The sequence below is a fragment of the Rhinopithecus roxellana genome, chromosome 19, assembly GCF_007565055.1.
Source record: "Rhinopithecus roxellana isolate Shanxi Qingling chromosome 19, ASM756505v1, whole genome shotgun sequence".
In the NCBI taxonomy this organism is placed as follows: Eukaryota; Metazoa; Chordata; class Mammalia; order Primates; family Cercopithecidae; genus Rhinopithecus; species Rhinopithecus roxellana.
The window spans coordinates 74,605,790-74,627,736 of NC_044567.1; the positions used below are offsets into that span (position 1 = coordinate 74,605,790).

The following is a 21,947-nucleotide window of genomic DNA, read 5'->3' on the forward strand; positions in this document are numbered from 1 at the left end:
AAAAAACTAGCCGGGCGAGGTGGCGGGCGCCTGTAGTCCCAGCTACTCGGGAGGCTGAGGCAGGAGAATGGCGTGAACCCGGGAGGTGGAGCTTGCAGTGAGCCGAGATCCGGCCACTGCACTCCAGCCCGGGCGACAGAGCGAAACTCCATCTCAAAAAAAAAAAAAAAAAAAAAAAAAAAAAAAAAACCTTTAATAATTAGCCAGGCATGGTGGGACTCGCCTATGGTCCCAGCTACTTGTACTTGCAAGGCTAAGGTAGAAGGATAGCTTGAGCCCAAGAGTTTCAGGTTACAGTGAACTATATGATCTGGCCACTGCACCTCAGCCTGGGCAACAGAGCAACACCCTGCCTCTTAAAACCTGCTTAGTCCCTATTCTTTCCCCTTATTTATCAGGTGTGAAATTTCAATAAATATGTTTCAGTGAAATGATGAAAAGGACAAAACAGCAAAATATGTTAGGGAAAAAAAATGCTTTTGAATCAGATAAAAAGTCCTGAGTTTAAATTTAGCTCTGCCTTTTACAAGCTTCTGAAGATTTACTCTGATCATTAAACAAACATACATGAGTAAACCTTTAATTAGTATATACTCAAGGTACATATATTGTTTTCCTTTCCCCTTCTAAAGCATGGAAGAGTTTCTTTTTAAAAAACAAGCTGACAAACTATGAAAACTAAAAGAGCACAAAAGCATGGAGAAGTAGTACAGAAGAGTTTCCAGAAATTGTATTCTTTCTCCAGAGAGTAACATTATTCCCAAAACGGACTCTACTCCACAGCTTGGAAGGTAATACCTACCTTCTGACAGAACAGAAACTGGTGTCTGCATCCTAGAATCACCTAGCAGTAGTCACAAATACCTTTTTTTTTTTTTTTTTTTTTTGGTAATACGCCACTTAAATAAAATTAATGTTAACAAGCAACAAAGCAAATCCTTAAAAAGAAAAAGAAAAGCCCCACCATCCTTCCAATCTCCCGCCGAAAGACACATTACAACTCAACAGCCTATCACCAAGATTCAACCTACAACCTAGGTTCATCTCAAAAAAAAAAAAAAAAAAAAAAAAAAAGACCTGTACAACCCAGGCAGCTCTGGCAAATCTTGGTGAAGTGTGGAAAACGTGAACACCAACCCACTTAACCAAAACAAATAGGAACAAATTTCTGCCATTTCAATAACTTAAAAAAAAAACCTCAAGCACTTAAAGTGATTACTAACTTGAGCAACAGCTCTGCAGCCTGATACTCAAATCTCAGCTCTGCACTCACTTGGATGTGTAACCATGAACAAACTACTTGACTGACCTTCCATTGTTTATCTCTAAAATCATGAATGAGTGTAAAATGCTTAGCACAGTGCCTGATATATCACAAGTGCTCAAAAACTTCTGTTAATTACAGTGTTACACGAAGACTAAATGCATGTGAATATATCATTGGGGGAAAATTCCATGGCTTGTTAGAGCAAGTTGAATATTGTCTCTTCCAAATTTATGTTCACCCAGAACTTGTGAATATTACCTTATTTGGAAAAAGGGTCTTTGCAGTTGTAATCAAGTTATGAGACCTTTAGTGTGGGCCTTAAATTCAATATGCCTGGTGTCCTCCTAACATGGAAATCTGGACACAGATGCAAAGAGAAAGACAGTCATGTGAAGATGGAGGCAGTAACTGGAGTGATGTAGCTACAGGCCAAGAACACCAAGGACTAGCACAACATCATAAACTGGAAAAAGACAACGAAGGATTCTTCACTACAGCCTCCAGAGAGAGCATGGCCCTGCTGACACCATGATTTCACACTTCTGGCCTCCAGAACGGTAAGAGAACAAATTTCCGACTTAAGCCATCCCATTTGTGATAGTTTGTTACGGCAGTCTAGGAAACTAATCCATTTGTTGAAAAATAAATGTATAAATACAACAGGTAACGCTGTGAGTTTTCTTGATGCATTACTTACTGAACTATCAACCCAGTGTTATTCTTCCTATCAGAACTCTGTAACAGACACCGTATATTCAGACTGCAAACAAAGAAGTAAAAGATTATCTATGATGTTGTATTTTACAGACCAAGAAACTGAAGCTCAGAAATGTTAAGTGACTTTTTTTCTCAAGGTTCATGTAAGCATCTGGTAGCAAAGTCACAACTCGAAGCAAAAATTTACCAAGTCCAAGTACGGTGCTTAATACAATTTGCTTTGAATGATGAAACTCTTGGATAATCAACATATATTCATGTGCCAAATAACATTATGGTCAATGACAGACCACATATACAATGATGGTCTTAACAACATTTTAACAGAGCTGAAGAATTCCTGTCATAGCACAAAGCACTACTCATGTGTTTGTGGTGATGCTGGTGTAAAGAAACCTACAGTGCTGCTATTAAAAGTATACCACATACAATTATGTACAGTAAGAATATAATAGTTGATAATAAAAAACTATGTTACTGTTAAAAACACTTATTTCTTATAATAAAAAGTGTTATGTATTTACTATACTACACTTTTAATCGTCAGAGTGTACTTCTACTCATTAAAAAAAGTGAACTGTGAAACAGCCTCCGGCAGGTCCTTCTGTTGGCACTGTCACAGGCAATGAAAGCTCCATTCACTGGCCCTGAAGACCTAACAGTGGAACAAGATGTGAAGGTGGAAGACAGTAATATCGACAAACCTGACCCTGTGTGGGCCTATGTTCATGTGTGTGTTTCTGTCTTAGTTTTTAGCAAAACAGTTTAAAAAATAAAACTTTTCATTTTAAAATGAAAACTTTTAACGATAGAAAAAACCTTGTAGAATAAGGTGTGAAGAAGATATTTTTGTACAATGACAAGGTGTTTGTGTTTTAGGCTAAGTGTTATTACAAAAGAGTCAAAAAGTTTTAAAAACTTAAAAGTTTATACAGCAAAAAGTTACAGTAAGCTAAGGTTAATTTATTACTGAAAAAAATCTTTAGAGTAAATGTAGTGTAGCCTCGGTGTACAGTGTTTATAAAGTTTATAGTAATGTACAGTCATGTCCTAGGCCTTTCGCATTCAGTCACCTTTCACCCACTGACTCACCCAGAGCAACTTTCAGTCCTGCAAGCTCCATTCGTGGTTTAAGTGCCCTATACAGGTGTATCATTTTTATCTTTTCTACTATATTTTTATTGTATTTTTTCTATGTTTAGATATGTTGAAATACATAAATCTTTACCACTAATTGCCTACAGTATTCAGTATAGTAGCATGATGTACTGGTTTATAGCCTAGAAGCAATAGGCTATACCATATTGTCTAAGTGTATAGTAGGTCATACCACCTCAGCTTGTATGTATGTATGTATGTATGTACGTACGTACGTACGTACGTATGTGAGATGGAGACTCGCTCTGCCTTGCCCAGGCTGGAGTGCAGTGTTGCAATCTCAGCTCACTGGACCCTCCATCTCCTGGATTCAAGTGATTCTCCTGTCTCAGCCTACCGAATAGCTGGGGTTACAGGCACCCGACACCACACCTGGCTAATTTTTTTTGTATTTTTAATAGAGACAGGGGTTTCACCATGTTAGCCAGGCTAGTCTCGAACTCCTGACCTCAGGTGATCCACCCATCTTGGCCTCCCACTCCTTGCCTCCCACAAAGTGCTGAGATTACAGGCATGAGCCACCGCGCCCAGCCCTCAGCTTATATTTAAGTGCACTCTATGATGTTCACACACCAATGAAATCACCTAACAACACATTTCTCAGTTTCCCTTTCATTAAGCAACGTGTGACGGTATACACAAAACTCCAGATTATTTTCCAGATATTTAGAAATACTTTTCAGATATTCTGAAAGTTTCTGAAAACTGCTCTGTCATTGCTTCTGAGTGATGAGCTGAAGAATAAAGCATGAAACAAATGAGGTGAGTATCTTCTTATACACAACTAGTGAGACTATAAACTGACCCCGCCAAAAACAAATAAGGTATCTTCTTCTTCTTTTTTTTTTCAGTCTCGCTCTGTCGCCCAGGCTGGAGGGCAGTGGCACGATCTCCACCGCCTCCCAGGTTAACGCCATTCTCCTGCCTCAGCCTCCCTAGAAGCTGGGACTACAGGCGCCTGCCACCATGCCCAGTTAATTTTTTTGTATTTTCAGTAGAGATGGGGTTTCACCGTGTTCACCAGGATGGTCTCGATCTCCTGACTTCGTGATCTGCCCGCCTCGGCCTCTCACAGTGCTGGGATTACAGGTGTGAGCCACCGCGCCCAGCCGAGGTATCTTCTTATACACAACTAGTGAGACTATCAACTGACAACTAGTGAGACTATAAACTGACACTGCCAAAATACTTCTCTAAAGTATGCATTAAGAACATAAAAGAGCATTTATATCTTTGACTAAGATAAAGATATCTGTCATGGCATACTTAATTTTAATCATAAGCGTAACTTAAAGTCAACAAGGAAAGGCAATAGCATGCAGCCAATAAAAATGTTTTCCAAAAACCAACTGGGAAATATTCAGGGCACATACGTAATCATGACTGTGTTTGAACAAATTACTTACGTGCTAGGAAAATGTACCATAATGTTGGTAGTGAGATAATTTTGAGCTGTTGTGTTTTTTGATTTTGTTTTGGGGCGGGGGGGGGGGGGTGTCTTTTATACTTCCATGTAATTTCAAAATTTCCTGAGAATTGATGCACAGTATTTCATCAGTTCTAAGAAGTACTTTCCCCGCATGTCAACAACTTTTAAATCAAGATGCATTTTACAATTGCTGTTATGCCCTAGTTTAACTGAAATAATTTCTTTGTTGTACTTAAAATAATGGTACATCTTACAATCAATAGCATCTTAAGTTCTATGAAATGTGGCAGTTTTATAACAGGCAGCTAAAATAACACAACATATACACATATATAAACCCACATATATATTTATGAATGTATATAAAAAGATGAAGCAACACTTATGACTACTATTGTACTAATCTCAGTTGTTACTAAGAGACTCTAGTTCTCAAATATAGAAATTCCCACTTAACTACTGGCTATAAAAACCTAGAAACAGACACTGAAGAGGTGTCCCTGATACAGAAAGACTGTGTTTTTCTCCTCAGTATAGGCATATCCAGTCACCTCCTCGTTATTCTTAGTCACCATTCCAGTTCATATTCTACAAATCTCACTTTAAAATTTCCTTTGTGAAGAGTTGGGAAGGCAAAATATTCACCAAATCTAGAATGTTTATTAGTTTTGTTCTAGCTAATTTTTAAATAAGTAAATCAGGATTTAATTTGTATGCTACCCTAAGGGAACAAATTAAAAAGAATAAAAAAGTGAGCCCTCTGGACTGTATCCTCAAAGTATGCTCTACTGAACTTTTTTTTTGGGGGGGGTGGAATATACACACACAAATACATATACATATATGTATCTCCAATCTGGAAAGAAGCTAGAAGTCTGCAGTGAAATTTTTAGAATAAAAGTTCAAATGATTAGGTAGCCCACAGAACTTTCACTTCAAACCCTGATCATTTTGTTCATTTTATCTATCAGTTGATCAACCTTTAACTTTTGGCCTACTAATTAATTTAATGGATACTGTTCACAGTAAAGCCATTTTCTTAAGGCTTTGTCTAGTACTAAGGTCAAGGCATTTTGACCCTTAGTTTTAGCAGCAATAGACTTTTTCTAGATGTGGGTCTAGATAAAGATAGAGCTCAGTCATACCAAGTTAATATAAAAAATACTTTGCAAGGATGTAAGCTTCATGAAGGCAGGATTTTTGTTCACTATTTTGACCCTACTATGGAGAACACTGCTGATACATAATAGGCACTTTTCCACAAATCTAACAAATATGACAGTTACATCAATGGCTTGCATTATTCAGTCTGTTTTGTTTCCTATTAACTCAGATACTCACACTATTTTGTTCTAAATACATACATGTTCAATTAACCATTATATTCTAATAGTGTTTTCCTTTTTATGAGACAGGGTCTTAGCTGCCCAGGCTGGAGTGTGGTGGCACAATCTTGGCTCACTGCAACCTCCACTTCATGGGCTCAAGCGATCCTCCCACTTCAGCCTCCTAAGTAGCTGGGATTACAGGCACATGCCATCATACTCAGCTAATTTTTTGTATTTTTTGTAAAGACAAGGTCTCCCTATGTTGCCTGGGCTGGCCTCGAACTCCTGAGCTCAAATGATCCTCCTGCCTTGGCCTCCAAAAGTGCTGGGCTCACAGGAGTGAGCCACCACGCACAGCTACATCAGGTTCTTAAACAAATTAAACCACTATATCAGGTCATTAAACCATTTACTTTGCAATAGTTAAGACGGGGGTTATGGGGTGGGAGGGGATGAGAGAAAAGCAATATTGATAGTTTTTGGCTCCATTTAAAAACACCAGATACTTATCCCTTACCTTATTAGCACGTATCTGTTTGTAAATGTCTGTTTGCTGACGAATTCGATATTCCAAGTCGGAAACATGAGCCTGAAGCCAGTTCCAGCGGCTGACAATAGCTGCCCGGTCTGCAGCCCATCTCCATTCTGACCTGCGTCTCCTAAAAGGAAATAAACTGAGTGAAATCCAAGAGCAACAGTAATATCTATATCAGATTGGGGGGTGGGGTGGGGTGGGGTGGGGGGGGGGGTGGAATTTAACTTCTAAAGTCCCTTGCAGAGACTAACTCTAGCGTCAAGAAAAACCCAAGACAGACAGGGACAGACACACCCCACTCCTCAGGATGCACATGGATATCAACTTTCAAATAGGTTATTTCCCAAATTGAGTGGAACTGCCTTCTAGCATTCTGATCCTGTGGCACAGTTTCTCTGAAATCCCACTGATTTCTTTGGAGATAAAAGTATTGTCCCTGTCAAAATAAAATACATATTAAGAATAATCCATACAGGAAATTCAACTGACACTAAGAATTATCAAAACTAATAAAGAAATCGGCAAAAGCGTTCAGTAAAGAATATTTAAAAACTAATAAAGTAGAAAATAATCACTTTTTCAGTACCATTCATAACACCAACAAAACTAATGATACATTAAATATCTTTATAGAGAAAATAATGCCTGAAAGCATAACGATCTATACAAATGGTAGGATACATTTTTTTAGGATGGCGATTCTCATCAACATCTATAAATTCAAAGAAATTCCAATCAAATTGCCTATAGTATTTTTAATGAAAGTTGAGAAACAGAGCCAAAAGTTCACATGGAATACAGGACCAACAGCAAGAAATTGGGAAGAAGGCATGATGCAAATTCACATCACCAGATAGCCAGATGTGCTGCAAAACTATACAGAGCCTCAAAACGTAGAACTAGATACAAAAAAGAGTAATTTTTAAAAAATCAGTTCAGTGGGGAAAAGATTAAACTATTCAATAAATAGTACTAAAATGGCCAGTTCATTAGAAGGAAAAAGTAAAATTAGTTCCCAATAATTACAAATAATTACAAAATTTTGGCATTTCAAATTGCTAAACATGAACAGCCAAACTTACAAGAACATCTTTGGGATTTAGAGCAGGAAGCATTTCTTAGATAAGACACAAATGTATCACCCACTTTTCAACATACAATAGAAAATCCAATAAAGTTAAAAGGCAAACTACATTTTGGTGGAAGATATCTAACACATATAACTGACCATTAAACATCAGAATATGTAACAGAACTCTCAGAAACAGGTTAAAAGAAAAAAAGACAATCTTAATAGAAATAGGAAATTCACATAAAAGGCAAATAATAAATACATAAAAATGTGTCATCTCATTAAAATTTGGTTAAAATATAAATATTAGGTAAAACATTAAGATGTTTGAAAACTGGATAGGAAAACACATAGTCTGATAAAGCGAACAGGTGGTGAAAAATGGAGAAGAACAATTAATACATTGCTGGCAACAGTTAAAACTGGAACCACCACTTTTGAAAAATAATTCAGAAATACTTGGTTAGATGTAAAATGTGCATACCCAACCATCACGATATTGTATTTAATTTTTTTTTTCCGGGGGGGGGGGTCTCATACTCTCATTGAGGCTGGATTATGATGGTGCAGTCATAGCTCACTGTAACTAGAGTTCCTTTGCTTAAGCTATCCTTCCACCCCAGTCTCCCAAGCAGCTGGGATCAGGAGCATACTACCATACCTGGCTTTTTTTTTTTTTTTTTTTTTTTTTTTTTTTTTTACCGAGTTTTGCTCTTCTTGTCCAGGCTGGAGTGCAATGGCGCAATCTCGGCTCACCACAACCTTCACCTCTCGGATTCAAGCGATTCTCCTGCCTCAGCCTCCTGAGTAGCTGGGATTACAGGCATGCGCTACCACACCCAGCTAATTTTGTATTTTTAGTAGTGACAGGGTTTCTCCATGTTGGTCAGGCTGGTCTCAAACTCCTGACCTCAGGTGATCCACCCACCTCAACCTACCAAAGTGCTGGGACTACAGACAGGCTCATGCCGGCACCCAGCCCTAACTTTTTTTTTTTTTTTTGAGATGGAGCCTGGCTCTGTTATCCAGGCTGGAGTGCAGTGGCGCAATCTCAGCTCACAGCAAACTCTGCCTCCCAGGTTTACGTCATTCTCCTGCCTCAGCCTCCCGAATAACTCTGACTACAGGCGCCCACCAGCACGCCTGGCTAATTTTTGTATTTTTAGTAGAGACAGGATTTCACTGTGTTAGCCAGGATAGTCTCGATCTCCTAAACTCGTGATTCACCCGCCTCAGCCTCCCAAAGTGCTGGGATTACAGATGTGAGCCACCGAGCCTACCACACTGGCTAATTTCTAATAAAAAGTGTTGTAGAGATGGGGTCTTGCTATGGTATCCAGGTTGTTCTCAAACTCCTGACCTTTGGTCTCCCACAGACACAAGCCACTATGCCCAGTCATGAAACTCTGTTTCTGAGAACATAAACTACACATTCCTCTGCATGAGGAAACAGGTTCGCTGGAGCAGTCTGTAATAGATAAAAACTAATTATATTCCAATTCTGCTGAAATTGGTAAATAAACTATAATTTATTCATTTAATAGTTCTATAGTAATAAAAATAAAATTAACTACACCTGTATGTGTCAACATGATTAAATCTCAGAACATGATGTTGAATGCAACAACTATAAAAAAAACTAAATGAGATTAAGTACACACAAGTAGTAAAGGAATTTGATGAAATACTATCTAGCAATTTATTTACTGTATGTATCAACATGACTTAATCTCAACAATGGGAAATGCAAAAGCTGTATGAAAACAAAAATAACAGGCCGGGTGCGGTGGCCCAAGCCTGTAATCCCAGCACTTTGGGAGGCCGAGACGGGCTGATCACGAGGTCAGGAGATTGAGACCATCCTGGCTAACACGGTGAAACCCCGTCTCTACTAAAAGAATACAAAAAACTAGCCGGGCGTGGTGGCGGGCGCCTGTAGTCCCAGCTACTCGGGACGCTGAGGCAGGAGAATGGCGTGAACCCGGGAGGCGGAGCTTGCAGTGAGCTGAGATCTGGCCACTGCACTCCAGTCTGGGCGGCAGAGCAAGACTCCGTTTCCAAAAAAAAAAAAAAAAAAAAGAAAACAAAAATAATAAACAAACAATAAGGATTATTACCAATACAGATAAGTGATGAATATATTTTAAAATGCATAGAACTGATATACAACAAATTTACAATCAAGCTCATTTTCTCTGGAAAGGGGATGGAGAAATTGGATTTTAGCTCTACCTTTAATGTAATGTTTTTCTCATGTAAAAATGAAAGATAGAAATGTGACATTAACATTCTTTAAATATTAAGATGGGTTACATGGTGTCTACTATATTCTCTAATACTTCATAATCTACCACAAAACTATTTTCCCAAAAAGCAGAAGCAGTCACACTGCCCTCAGTCCCACTTCCCATCAGGATACACACACTCACTACTAAAACTTGCAATTATAGGTGAACTTGAACACAGTCTCCCATAGGTACAAAATACAAAATGTCAATAATTATCAAATCTGACCACAATAGGGTAAGACATAAATTAATAATCATACCATAATAATTAAGACCAAGGACAGCAATGGTATTTTAACTTTTGTATGGACCAAACAAACCATTCAAATCAACCACTGTGATAAAGTATTATCAATTATTTCTCTTCTTTTAGAAAGAAGACATTTTATAGTATCCTAATTTTGATGGAATCACTTCAAGATAAAAATATACTTTTAAAGTACAGTTATCTGCTTCAATGTTGGCTGTAGGTCTAGCTCTACCCCAAATCCAGGAAATGATCTCAAGAGATCAATAAGAACCTACGGGATCATTCTTGAACAAGAAAAATGCCCCCTACCCACAAAGAGACAAAACTAGTTAACCCTCGTATTTTATTCCCAGCTTTCCTTACTCTTCAAGGCTTACCACCTTTCTATCCCGCAAAATCTGTTGGTTTTATAGATTCCTTTCATTCCTAAAGCTACCAACACACCAGGTCCCCATCTATGACCACTGGGCAACAACGACAGCCTCCTTAGCTGCTCTTCCCAACACCAGTCAATCATACTGCTTTTCCTCAATAAACTCCCCTCAAACCTTTTTCATCCTGGCATTCTAATGTTTAAGGAACCACGCGGCTCCTTTGTTTGAAAATACAAAAGGAAAAGAAAATTACTTAAAACATTTTAGTTCACAAGAACTTTGATAAATACTCTTTTTCTTGGATATTAAAGTCTTACATCCCCTACACGGGTATTTACCTAAATAACAATACAAAGTAAGCCTCCTGATAATACGTTTTGGAAAATATGGTTAATAAACTAATTAAAGAAAGGCAAGGCAGCACTAAGGAATACTAACAATTTCCAATTTATGAACAAGTTTCATTTTATAAGTGTATCTGTTATATGATGGTTTAGAAATGGAAGTGATTTCCAGGAGAAAGTTGTTACAATGTTGTTTTTCCATAATGCTGCTGCTCAAATTCTGATCATGTCCAATGAAAAGTGGAAAACCTCAACTCAAGTGTCCAAAAAGTATCTTGTGTTCAAAATACTGGCAATATGAACAGAAAGCTAAGCTGTTATTAAATGTGAGAGGTGGACAGTTAACAGGTCTGGAGTAAGCTAGTTATCATACTCCAGTGGCAGAGCAGAGCACCACAAAACAGTAACACAAGAATAAGAGCTTCACATCTTGTGTTCCTAACAAAAACAAGCCATACAAACTCAGCTTATCAGAGGTAAAGATAGACTTCCTCCTCAACATTCAAAGTGTAAATTTATCACTCTGACAATTTACAGCTTAAAACAAGGGACACTGATTGAGTATTAGGGACATGTTTAATGTTATACCGTACAGACTGCAGGAAAGAACACAGGACTAAGGCTGTAGAATGATACTTTAAATACAATGAGGACTTGGTTTCTAATACAGTCATTATCAATAATGAAGAAAATCACGTGGATTCTAACACTGGTAAGTCAACTCATTCCTGTTGCTTGTTTCTGTGCTATTAGTGAAGTAACTGTTTTAACTATGTGTCTGAGTAGGACACTAGAATGCCTTAGAACGTTTGACTTTCCTGTGTGCTTTATCCCAGTCCATACACAAATATGCACAGAAATATGCATATTCCAATTCTGCTGAAATTGGTAAATAAACTATAATTTATTCATTTAATAGTTCTATAGTAATAAAAATAAAATTAACTACACCTGTATGTGTCAACATGATTAAATCTCAGAACATGATGTTGAATGCAACAACTATAAAAAAAACTAAATGAGATTAAGTACACACAAGTAGTAAAGGAATTTGATGAAATACTATCTAGCAATTTATTTACTGTATGTATCAACATGACTTAATCTCAACAATGGGAAATGCAAAAGCTGTATGAAAACAAAAATAACAGGCCGGGTGCGGTGGCCCAAGCCTGTAATCCCAGCACTTTGGGAGGCCGAGACGGGCTGATCACGAGGTCAGGAGATCTGATAACTACAGTATGTACTGTAGTTATCACCTGCATGGGAATTCTTTTCAACTCATATTTTGCTTCCTGCTTTTATAAACTTTTTATTGGTAAAAGTGGCTTTGACTGCATGTGCTATACAAAAATTCATTAAAATGTTACACGATGAATTACTTTTTGGTTACCTAAATGCAGTATCAATATTTGCTTCTGTGACACCACATGTATAGTACATTTTAATGTTAACCAGTTATGTGCTAGTATTGGTTTACATAAGAAATATATGTTGTATACAAATATTTCATTAGCTACGAACTTATACTTTAATAGTTTTTACATAGTTACACTATTACCACAGAGAATTTAAAATGCTCTGTTGACTCTAAAGAATATAGATCATTCCTGTGTTTGTTTCACACTGCTTTTGAGTGTGTTTCTGTGTATGTGAGACTCAGCAATTTTAAGATTTCTCATTGGTGAAATCTATGGTGAAACCCCATCTCTACGAAAAATACAAAAATTAGCCAGGCATGGTGGCGCACGCCTGTAATCCCAGCTACATGGGAAGCTGAGGCAGGAGAACTGCTTGAACGCAGGAGGTGGAGGCTGCCGTGGGTCCAGATCACAAGCTACTGCTCTCCAGCCTGTGCAACAGAGCAAGATTCCATCTCCCAAAAAAAAAAAAAAAAAAAAAAAGCCCTTTATAAACACACACTGAAACCATACAGTAAAAGTACTTTTTTCCCCCCCTTACAAATTCAGGGTTCAACTTACATGTTGGCTAAAAATTAATTTGTGTTTTTAGTTATTTAAAGTTATTAATAATCAATGGGTTTAAAAGGGATTATCAACAGATCAACTCTTTTGTACTTATTATCTAAAAGTGACACCAAAAGCTAGACACTGAACCACATGGAACACCACATGTTGACTACCAGGCCTAGTGCCTCTAACTAAGTCACCTAATTCTATTCCAAGATGGGAAATTGGTATGTAAATCCCATAGAACAGGGCTGGTGGATTATGCTTCTCTTCCCTGATGTATTAACATAAATTTTTAAAAAATCTCATTAAGGCAACAAATATGCCAGAAAAATCCGAATGGTGGAAACTTCAACTTTGATTCTGATTTCAGTCCCATCTGGATTCCTTCCTTTTAATGAAATAAAGGTTCTATTAGCCAACTAAAGTAAAATGCCGGTTCACAGCGGGCTACACAGTGCTACATTCAAACTGGTAGATAAATTGACAAAGGATTTGTGTGCTACTTCCAAGTGTGCAGGAAATCCTGAGACATCAAAGTTCTGAAATCTCCAGGTTATTTAGATAACTTTTAAAAACCAAAAGATTCAAATAAAACTGACATCATCCCAGAGCATACAATGCCAGATTAACAGTTTGGAGGGTAAGAATTAGGGTCACTGTGGGACAGCAATGAGAAATCTTGAAATTGCTGAGTCACATGAAAAAACAACAGAACACCACTCACAAATACTTACTACTTAGCTCAAAACAGTGTGAAACAAACAGAGGAAAGATTAGAAGACAAGTTCTCACTTTTACTTACTTTATATGATCCTAAACATGTAAACTGATCTCTGGATATAAGAACAATATCTGCTTCACAAAGTTGTGATAGCCATACAATGATGTAATCCTAACTGCAACCTCAAATGTGTATATTACATAAGAATAACAATTTAGTCAGCCAGGCATGGTAGCTCAGGCTTGTAATCACAGCACTTTGGGAGGCCGAGGTGGGTGGATCAGGAAGTAAGGAGTTCTAGACCAGCTTGACCAACACAGTGAAACCCCGTCTCTACTAAAAATACAAAAACAATAAAAATAAAAATTTGCCGGGCCTGGTAGTGTGCTATTCAGGTACCCAGCTACTCAGGAGGCTGAGGCAGGAGAATCGCTTGAACCCAGGAGGCAGAAGTTGCAGTGAATGGAGATCGTGCCACTGCACTCCAGCCTGGGGGACAGAGCAAGACTGTCTCAAAAAAAACCCAAAAAAAGACACAATTTAGTTATTATGCCCATGGATTTAAATTCCATATCAAAAAGGTACAAAAAAGGAAAAAAAATAGAGTAAGATTAAAGAAAAATCTCTCAGAGATAAATTCAGGAAACAGAAGTGTTTTCAGTTTGGTAACTGAAACAACAAGCCATATTCTGAGAGTTTCTTGAGCTTTGAACTTTTTCTAAAAGTTCCACTCTGAACAGAAAAATCAATGTAGTCTATTAGAATAGACACTGCATTATCAGTGACATTACCCCCAAATTTAAAAGGATGGAGGTAATAAGGCTCAAGGAGGAAAAAAGAAGAGAACTGAACTGTCCAGAGTTAAATATCCCACAATTTAGTTGTAAAGTAAAACCCAGGAAAAAACTCAGATACACACTTCGTCTAACCCATTCTTATCTGTCACATGACCTAGGTTGTGTCAGCTTTCTACGGATATCTGCAATAATGTGGAACAGATGTACCTGAGCCAATACTTTTTTTTCTTTTTTGTGAGATGGAGTCACGCTCTGTTGCTCGGGCTGGAGTGCAGGGGCACGATTTCGGCTCACTGCAATCTCTGCCTTTCGGGTTCAAGTGATTCTCCTGCCTCAGCCTCCTGAATAGCTGGGATTACAGGTGCCTGTCACCACGCCTGGCTAATTTTTGTATTTTTAGTAGAGACGGGGTTTTGCCACATTGGCTAGGCTGGTCTCGAACTCCTAACCTCGAGTGATCCACCTGCATCAGCCTCCCAAAGTGCTGGGATTACAGGTGTGAGCCACCACACCCAGCCCCAGAGCCAATTCTATCTAAACTTCCAATTCATCCTGACAGACCTTTGAAATTGAACACAGCACTTTTGTCTTACTGCTTCAACCAGATTATCTCTAATACAGAAATGAAATTTGTGTATTTTTGGGAGTTTATTTCAGCCAAGCATTTGGCCCACCATGAACTCACATCTTCCTTCCATTTAACAAATATTTAAGCAACCATTAGTTACCAAGAATTAGACTAGGTTAGAGATGCAAAAACAAGAACTGTGGCTCAAGTTCACAATTTAATGGGGCAGACAGATGTTAATAATCATATAAAATATAAGATAAGAGATCCTGGCCGGGCGCGGTGGCTCAAGCCTGTAATCCCAGCACTTTGGGAGGCCGAGACGGGTGGATCATGAGGTCAGGAGATCGAGACCATCCTGGCGAACATGGTGAAACCCCGTCTCTACTAAAAAATACAAAAAACTAGCCGGGCGAGGTGGCGGGCGCCTGTAGTCCCAGCTACTCCGGAGGCTGAGGCAGGAGAATGGCGTGAACCTGGGAGGTGGAGCTTGCAGTGAGCTGAGAATCGGCCAGTGCACTCCAGCCCGGGCGACAGGGCAAGACTCCGTCTCCAAAAAAAAAAAAAAAAAGAGAGAGATCCAAACTATATCAGATTTGGGCTGGGGGATCTAGAAAGTCTTGTGATATCAACATTTAGACAGACCTCCAAAGCATAAATTAGGACTTGGATGCACAAACTGATAGTGGTTGGGGATGTGGAGCAGAAGATACTAGGTGGAACTGCGGGGTGTCACAAAGAAGAAACGACATGTATACAATGGTTACATGGTGAGAGCTCCAACAGTGAACAAGAAGAATGCACTCAACTTGACAGTGGATACAGGTAGGCAGGGCCAGGTCACACAGAACCTGGCAATCCATGTTAATCATAAACAATATAAGTAATCCTCATCTTCCCTCATGCTCTTTTATTTATCTCAGACCCTGTTCAAATGAGAATTTACAAATACAAGCTAAAAGATACTAAACTCCCACATAACCATCAACTCATTTCAACTATCAACTTCTGGCAAATCCCACCTCATCTATAACATCCATCTCCCACCTCTATGAATTATTTTTAAGCCAATTCCCAACATCACATCATTACCTCTAAATATTTCAGTATGTGTTTCTAAAATGTAAGGACTTTAAGAATATACACAGAAATATTTTATAATCTAAAAAACAGTAACTTCTTAATGTTAAATATCCAGTTACTGGTGAAATTTCCCGTAATGTCTCAGTTTTCTCCAAATCAGAGTCAAATAAGATTCACAAAATTCATGTGGTTAACACATTTCAAGCTTGTAACATGCTCTTCCCTCCTTTTCTTTTCTCACAATCTGTGGAAGAGACAGCACTATCTGTCCTCCAGAATTTCCTACATTGTGGATTTTACTGACTGTGCCTTTAACACGAAGCCCATACTTCTGAACTTGATAAATTGACACCTCTAGGCTGGGCGTGGTGGCTCATGCCTGTAATCTCAGCACTTTGGGAGGCTGAGGTGGGTAGATCATTTGAGGTCAGGAGTTCGAGACCAGCCTGACCAACATGGTGAAACCCTGTCTCTACTAAAAATACAAAAAAATTGGCCAGGCGTGGTGGAATGGGCTTGCAGTTCCAGCTACATGGGAGGCTGAGGCAGGAGAATTGCTTGAACCCAGGAGGCAGAGGCTGCAGTGAGCCAAGATCACACCACTGCACTCTAGCCTGGGCGACAGAGTGAGACTCTGTCTCAAAAACAAATAAATAAATAAACAACCTTTAGTAGTCTGATACATTTCATTTTCTGTAGGTCAGCTGATAAATTATTTTTTGTACATTAAATTTTTACATGTTTAAGATTAAGACTGAGATATGTTTTAAAATACACTCAATCTCTTAAAAATCATTTAAGGTACTTTAAACTCCTTTCAATACGCATCAGTCAGATTTTTCATCAAACACAGTAAACATATACATATTATATACCCTGCCTAGCACAATGAAAGAAATGTAATTGTTTGTCATACCCTTTGAAAATTTCCAACCTGAAAATACCCACAAGCATTTTATAATACTAAAACCTACGTCTCTCCAGGGAAGATTTTCCTTGTGCATCGTACGTCACAATTCACTGTTTGCCCTCTTCAAGCTTAGTTGGATCCTCTAATTTTGTTTTTTCTTTTTTGTTTTTTTTTTTTTTTTTGAGACGGAGTCTCGCTCTGCCACCCAGGCTGGAGTGCAGTGGCCGGATCTCAGCTCACTGCAAGCTCCGCCTCCCGGGTTTACGCCATTCTCCTGCCTCAGCCTCCCGAGTAGCTGGGACTACAGGCGCCCGCCTCGTCGCCCAGCTAGTTTTTTTTGTATTTTTAAGTAGAGACAGGGTTTCACCATATTAGCCAGGATGGTCTCGATCTCCTGACCTCGTGATCCGCCCGTCTCGGCCTCCCAAAGTGCTGGGATTACAGGCTTGAGCCACCGCGCCCGGCCGGATCCTCTAATTTTGTTATTTGTATGTGCTATTACTTCCAAGTCATGTCATATATATAACTGGTCTCCAATTAGATTATCCATGCCTCCTTACAGGAACTACTATGTGTTTTAACTGTACAACAAGTTTTAAAGATGTCTGCGCACATGTAGTTTACAAGTAAATTTGCAAAAAATATAAACAAAATTAGATTTAGCTGATGCCTTATCCTGTTTAATTCTCAAATGTTTGTATTTTAAAAACACTTAACTGAAGTGTTCTAACGGAGAACAAAATGGCATGACAAAGAAGTATGGAAACGGCTTACAGTTCTTGACTGGCTGTAGGACTGAACATGGAATTTGAGCATGAAAATTTTGAGCAAAATACTAGGCTAGTTACTTTTTTATTTTTATGTCTTTTTATTTTTTAAATTTTTGTTTAGACAAAGTTTCGCTCTTGCCGCCCAGGCTGGAGTGCAATGGCACGATCTCGGCTCACTGCAACCTCCGCCTCCCTGGTTCAAGCGATTCTCCTGCCTCAGCCTTCCAAGTAACTGGGATTACTTACAGATGCCCGCCACCACGCCTCGCTAATCTTTTGTATTTTTAGTAGAAATGAGGTTTCACTTGGACAGGCTGATCTCAAACTCCTGACCTCAGGTGATCCACCCGCCTCGGCTTCCCAAAGTGCTGGGATTACAGGTGTGAGCAACTGCGCACGGCCTACTGTGTCTTTTTTAGAGAATAAGACTGCTATGTTTCAAGAATAAAGCAAATGACAAATAGTGAAAGGCTCTCAGTTATTCAAAGTACTGCCATTCCAGAGTAGCTCCTCCAGAGTGAATTAATTTTCTGTCTACTTTTCTTCCTTTCAGAAGTCAAATTGAGGTTAGAATGTTCAAATTCTACATGTGATACTAATTTCTCTTTCAAAAAGACCGCTTGAGGCCAGGCATGGTGGCTCATGCCTGTAATCCCAGCACTTTGGGAGGCTGAGGCAGGCAGATGACTTGAGGTCAGGAGTTCAAGACCAGCCTGACCAACATGGTGAAACCCCACCTCTAATAAAAATACGAAAATTAGTAAGGAATGGTGGTGGGTGCCTGTAATTCCAGCTACTTAGGAGGCTGAGGCAGGAGAATTGCTTGAACCCAGGAGGCAGTGGCTGAAGTGAGCAAGATCACGCCATTGCACTTTCAGCCTGGGTGATAAGAGTGAAACCCTGTCTCAAAACAAACAAACAGACAAAACAAAACAAAACAAAAACCCAAAAAGATTGCTTGAGTTCAAGAGTTTGAGACCAATCGGGGCAACAGGTGAAACCTCGTCTCTACAAAAAAAAATACAAAAATTAGCCAGGAATGGTAGTGCAAGCCTAGGGGGCTCCAGCTACTCAGTAGGCTGAGGAGAGAGGACTGCTTGAGCCTGGGAGGTCAAGGCTGCAGTAAGTCGAGATTGTGCCACTGCACTCCAGCCTGGGCAGCACAGCAAGACCTTGTCACCAAAACAACAACCACCACCACCAGAAGAGTGAAGGATTAGAAAAGTACAATGTATTTAGACAAAGTCTCCCTTTCATCCCTAACCAGCCCCACATATTCCATAGCAAGAACTTGCCTCTGGCTATCTCTAGAAGAACGAGAGAATTTTAATACTAAATCAATAGGAAAACATCTTCTTTCTCACTATGAAAATACGGTTTATTAAAAAACAGTATGGTGTTTGGAGTCAGTGAACACTGTTCCAAATCCTGGCCCCACCACTTAGCTAGCTATTATCATTGAGTCCCCAGTCAGCTATTAAGAAATCAAAAAAGTTCCGATGCACAATCTCCAGGAATAATGCTCTAACTTTAGTAAGTGTAAGAATTGCCTGAGAGAGTTAAGTCTCATGTACCTTTATGAAGAAAAAGCCTCTTAGTTCTTATGTAAGATATGTACGAGACCAAACTTTTGTTTGCTTTTTGTTTTTGAGACGGAGTCTCGCTCTTTCACCCAGGCTGGAGTACAGTGGCACGAGCTGGGCTCACTGCAATCTCCGCCTCCCAGGTTCAAGCGATTCTCTTGCCTCAGTCTCTCGAGTAGCTGGGATTACAGGTGCCCACTACCATGCCTAGTTTTTTGCGTTTTTAGTAGAGATGGGGTTGTACCATGTTGGCCAGGCTGGTCTCAAACTCCTGACTTCAGGTGATCCACCCACCTCAGTCTCCCAAAGTGCTGGGAATACAAGTGTGAGCCAATGTGCCCGGCCGAGACCATATTTTCAGAAATAGTCCTTAAAGACACTGAGGTTTAGCAACAGAACACATCTTCAAGAAAACGAGTTGAACCAAAAATTCATTTGTTAATAAACTCATTAGTTCTTGAAAATAAATGTGCTAAAAAAGAATTGAGGAGATACGGGAACAAAACAAATAAAAAAGTGAACAAACAGAAGAAGCCCTGGTACAGGCCAGGTGTAGACTCCCAGGAGGCAGTAGTGGTGTAGACTCCATTCTTTCTCCCAGCTCATCCCTGTTCTAAGCACAATTGTAAATCCTGCAAATAACACAAGAGGCGATCAAAGGAAAACTCTGAAAGGTAGAAAAGGGAAGGCAAACTAGTTAAGGGCCCCAGGACTAAAGGAACAACATAGTGACAAAGGCATCTAATAAACACTATCCAATCGAAAGAAGGTAACCCAAGTCTGGCATTTCCTGGCTTCCAAGAGAGCAATAAAGAGCATCTCAGGCTCATTCCCTGCCCACATGGAAGGGAAATATTTTCTTGAATACCAGGGAAGCACTGCAGCAATAGCAAAGAAGATGGATCGGGAGGTCTGCTAGTAACAGGAAGCCAGAGGAAATGTTATTGCCCCATTTCTCAATTTCCTTTGACGGCAAATACTCATTATGTCTAATTTGTCTCTTCTCATTATTTCTTCAACACAGGGTTTCAATCCACCGTTGCACCAAAACTGCTAGTCAAGGTCACCAATGACCTCCACTGTACTAAATCCAATGTCCACGTTCCAGTCCTTACCACCCTTGCTTCATCCATAAGCAGTATCTAATACAGGTGGTTACTCCCTCCTTCAAACACTTTCTTCACTACTCTTTCAAGACATACTAACCTGGCTTTTCTATTGCCTTTTTGAATTCCTTGTAAGACCGCATGCGTGAAATCACTACGTCTTCTTTCTTACACTTCCTTCCTAGGTGATCTTACGCAAACTCGTGGCTTCAAGTATCCAACTATGTTTCTGACTCCCAAATTCCTCTCTAGCTGAAATCACTCCCCTCAACTCCAGATTCCTATTTCTAGCTGCCTACTCAACACTATTTGAATGTCTAAAAAATGTCTCAAACTTTACATGACCAAAACGAAGCTGATACTTTCCCCTCCCCAACTCCTATATGCCATCCCAAACCTGCTTCAACTAGAATGAATCTGTTCAGGTCAAAAACCTCCACGTCATCCTTAATTTCAACCCCCTACCACCCCTCTCTCTCTCTCTCATAAACACAGACACAGAAACACATACACCTGACATTCAATCAATCGGCAAATCTTATTGGCACTGTCTTCAAATATACCCAGTATTCAACCACTTCTTGCCACTTCATTGTTAGTACTTTGGTTGAATCTTTCTAGATGAGTCCAAGAGCCTCCTAAACGGGCTTCTAGCTCTCACCCTTCACCACTTTCAGGATATTATCATGAACATAACAGCCAGCCTAATATTGTATAAAAGGATAAGTTCAATCATGTCTCTCCTCTACCCAAAAACCTAGTCTAGTTGTTTACCATCTCTGAAAACCCAAGTCCTGACAATGACCCTATAAGGCCTCAGAGAGCCTCTATCACCCAATCCCTGCTACCTCTCTGGCCTCATCTCCTGTTCTCCTGGCTCATTCCAATCCAGTCACTGTTGTTTGCTGAACATGTTAGGCAAGCTGTCACCCACAGGACCTTTTATTAAGGCAACTATCTTCACTTTCTTCAGGTCATTTCCTTACATGACATTTTATTAAGGCCTTCCCTTAACTATCCTATAAAATTGCAACCCCGCTCCAAACACCCCCTACACACCTTTCTTTCCCGCTTCCTGGCTTTATTAATAGAACCTTCGTGAAAATTGTTTTTAATTATCTATCTTTCTTACTGTCTGTTTCCCCCATTAGAACCATCTCTGGAAAACAGAGATTTCTGTCTTGTTCACCATAATATCTCTGGGTGCTTGGAACAATGCCTAGCAAATGGCAGGTACTCAAACATTTGTTCAAAGGGAAGGAAGGAAGCAGGGAGAGAGAGGGAATGAGAATAACAAGCTGGAACTATGATTCTAACTTTTCCTTGCAAAAGATTAAAACCAAAGTAATTCCAGACTGAACCTAACCCCTTTTCTCATTTGGTGCCAACAGACCTCATAAACTAACTCTGGCCTCTAATGCTGAAAGCGGGAGTCAAGAAATTATAGTCCACACTCTTAGTCCAAGTATACACAAACCAGGGAAAATAAAGCTATATTACAAAGTGAAAACTACCAACAAGGTATTTGAGCGTTTTTCTTTCTTTGGAGATAGGATCTGCACTGTCACCCGGGCTAAAGGGCAGTGGTGCAATCACAGCTCACTACAGCCTCAATCACCTGAGCTCAAGCAACCACTCTCACCCTCAGTCTCTGCAGTAGCTGTGACCTCAGAT

At 39.4% G+C, this 21,947-nt stretch overlaps 1 protein-coding gene across 12 annotated transcripts in view; it reads right to left on the reverse strand.

The window, feature by feature from the left end:
• The window catches only part of KANSL1 (KAT8 regulatory NSL complex subunit 1), a 198,489-nt gene that overhangs the window by 60,151 nt on the left and 116,391 nt on the right, over positions 1–21,947 (reverse strand). For all 12 annotated transcript variants that reach the window (XM_030923033.1, XM_030923034.1, XM_030923036.1 and 9 more), the window contains one exon: positions 6,417–6,558. In XM_030923033.1, the coding sequence (XP_030778893.1) occupies positions 6,417–6,558 (142 nt within the window). The remainder of the gene's footprint in view (positions 1–6,416; positions 6,559–21,947) is intronic.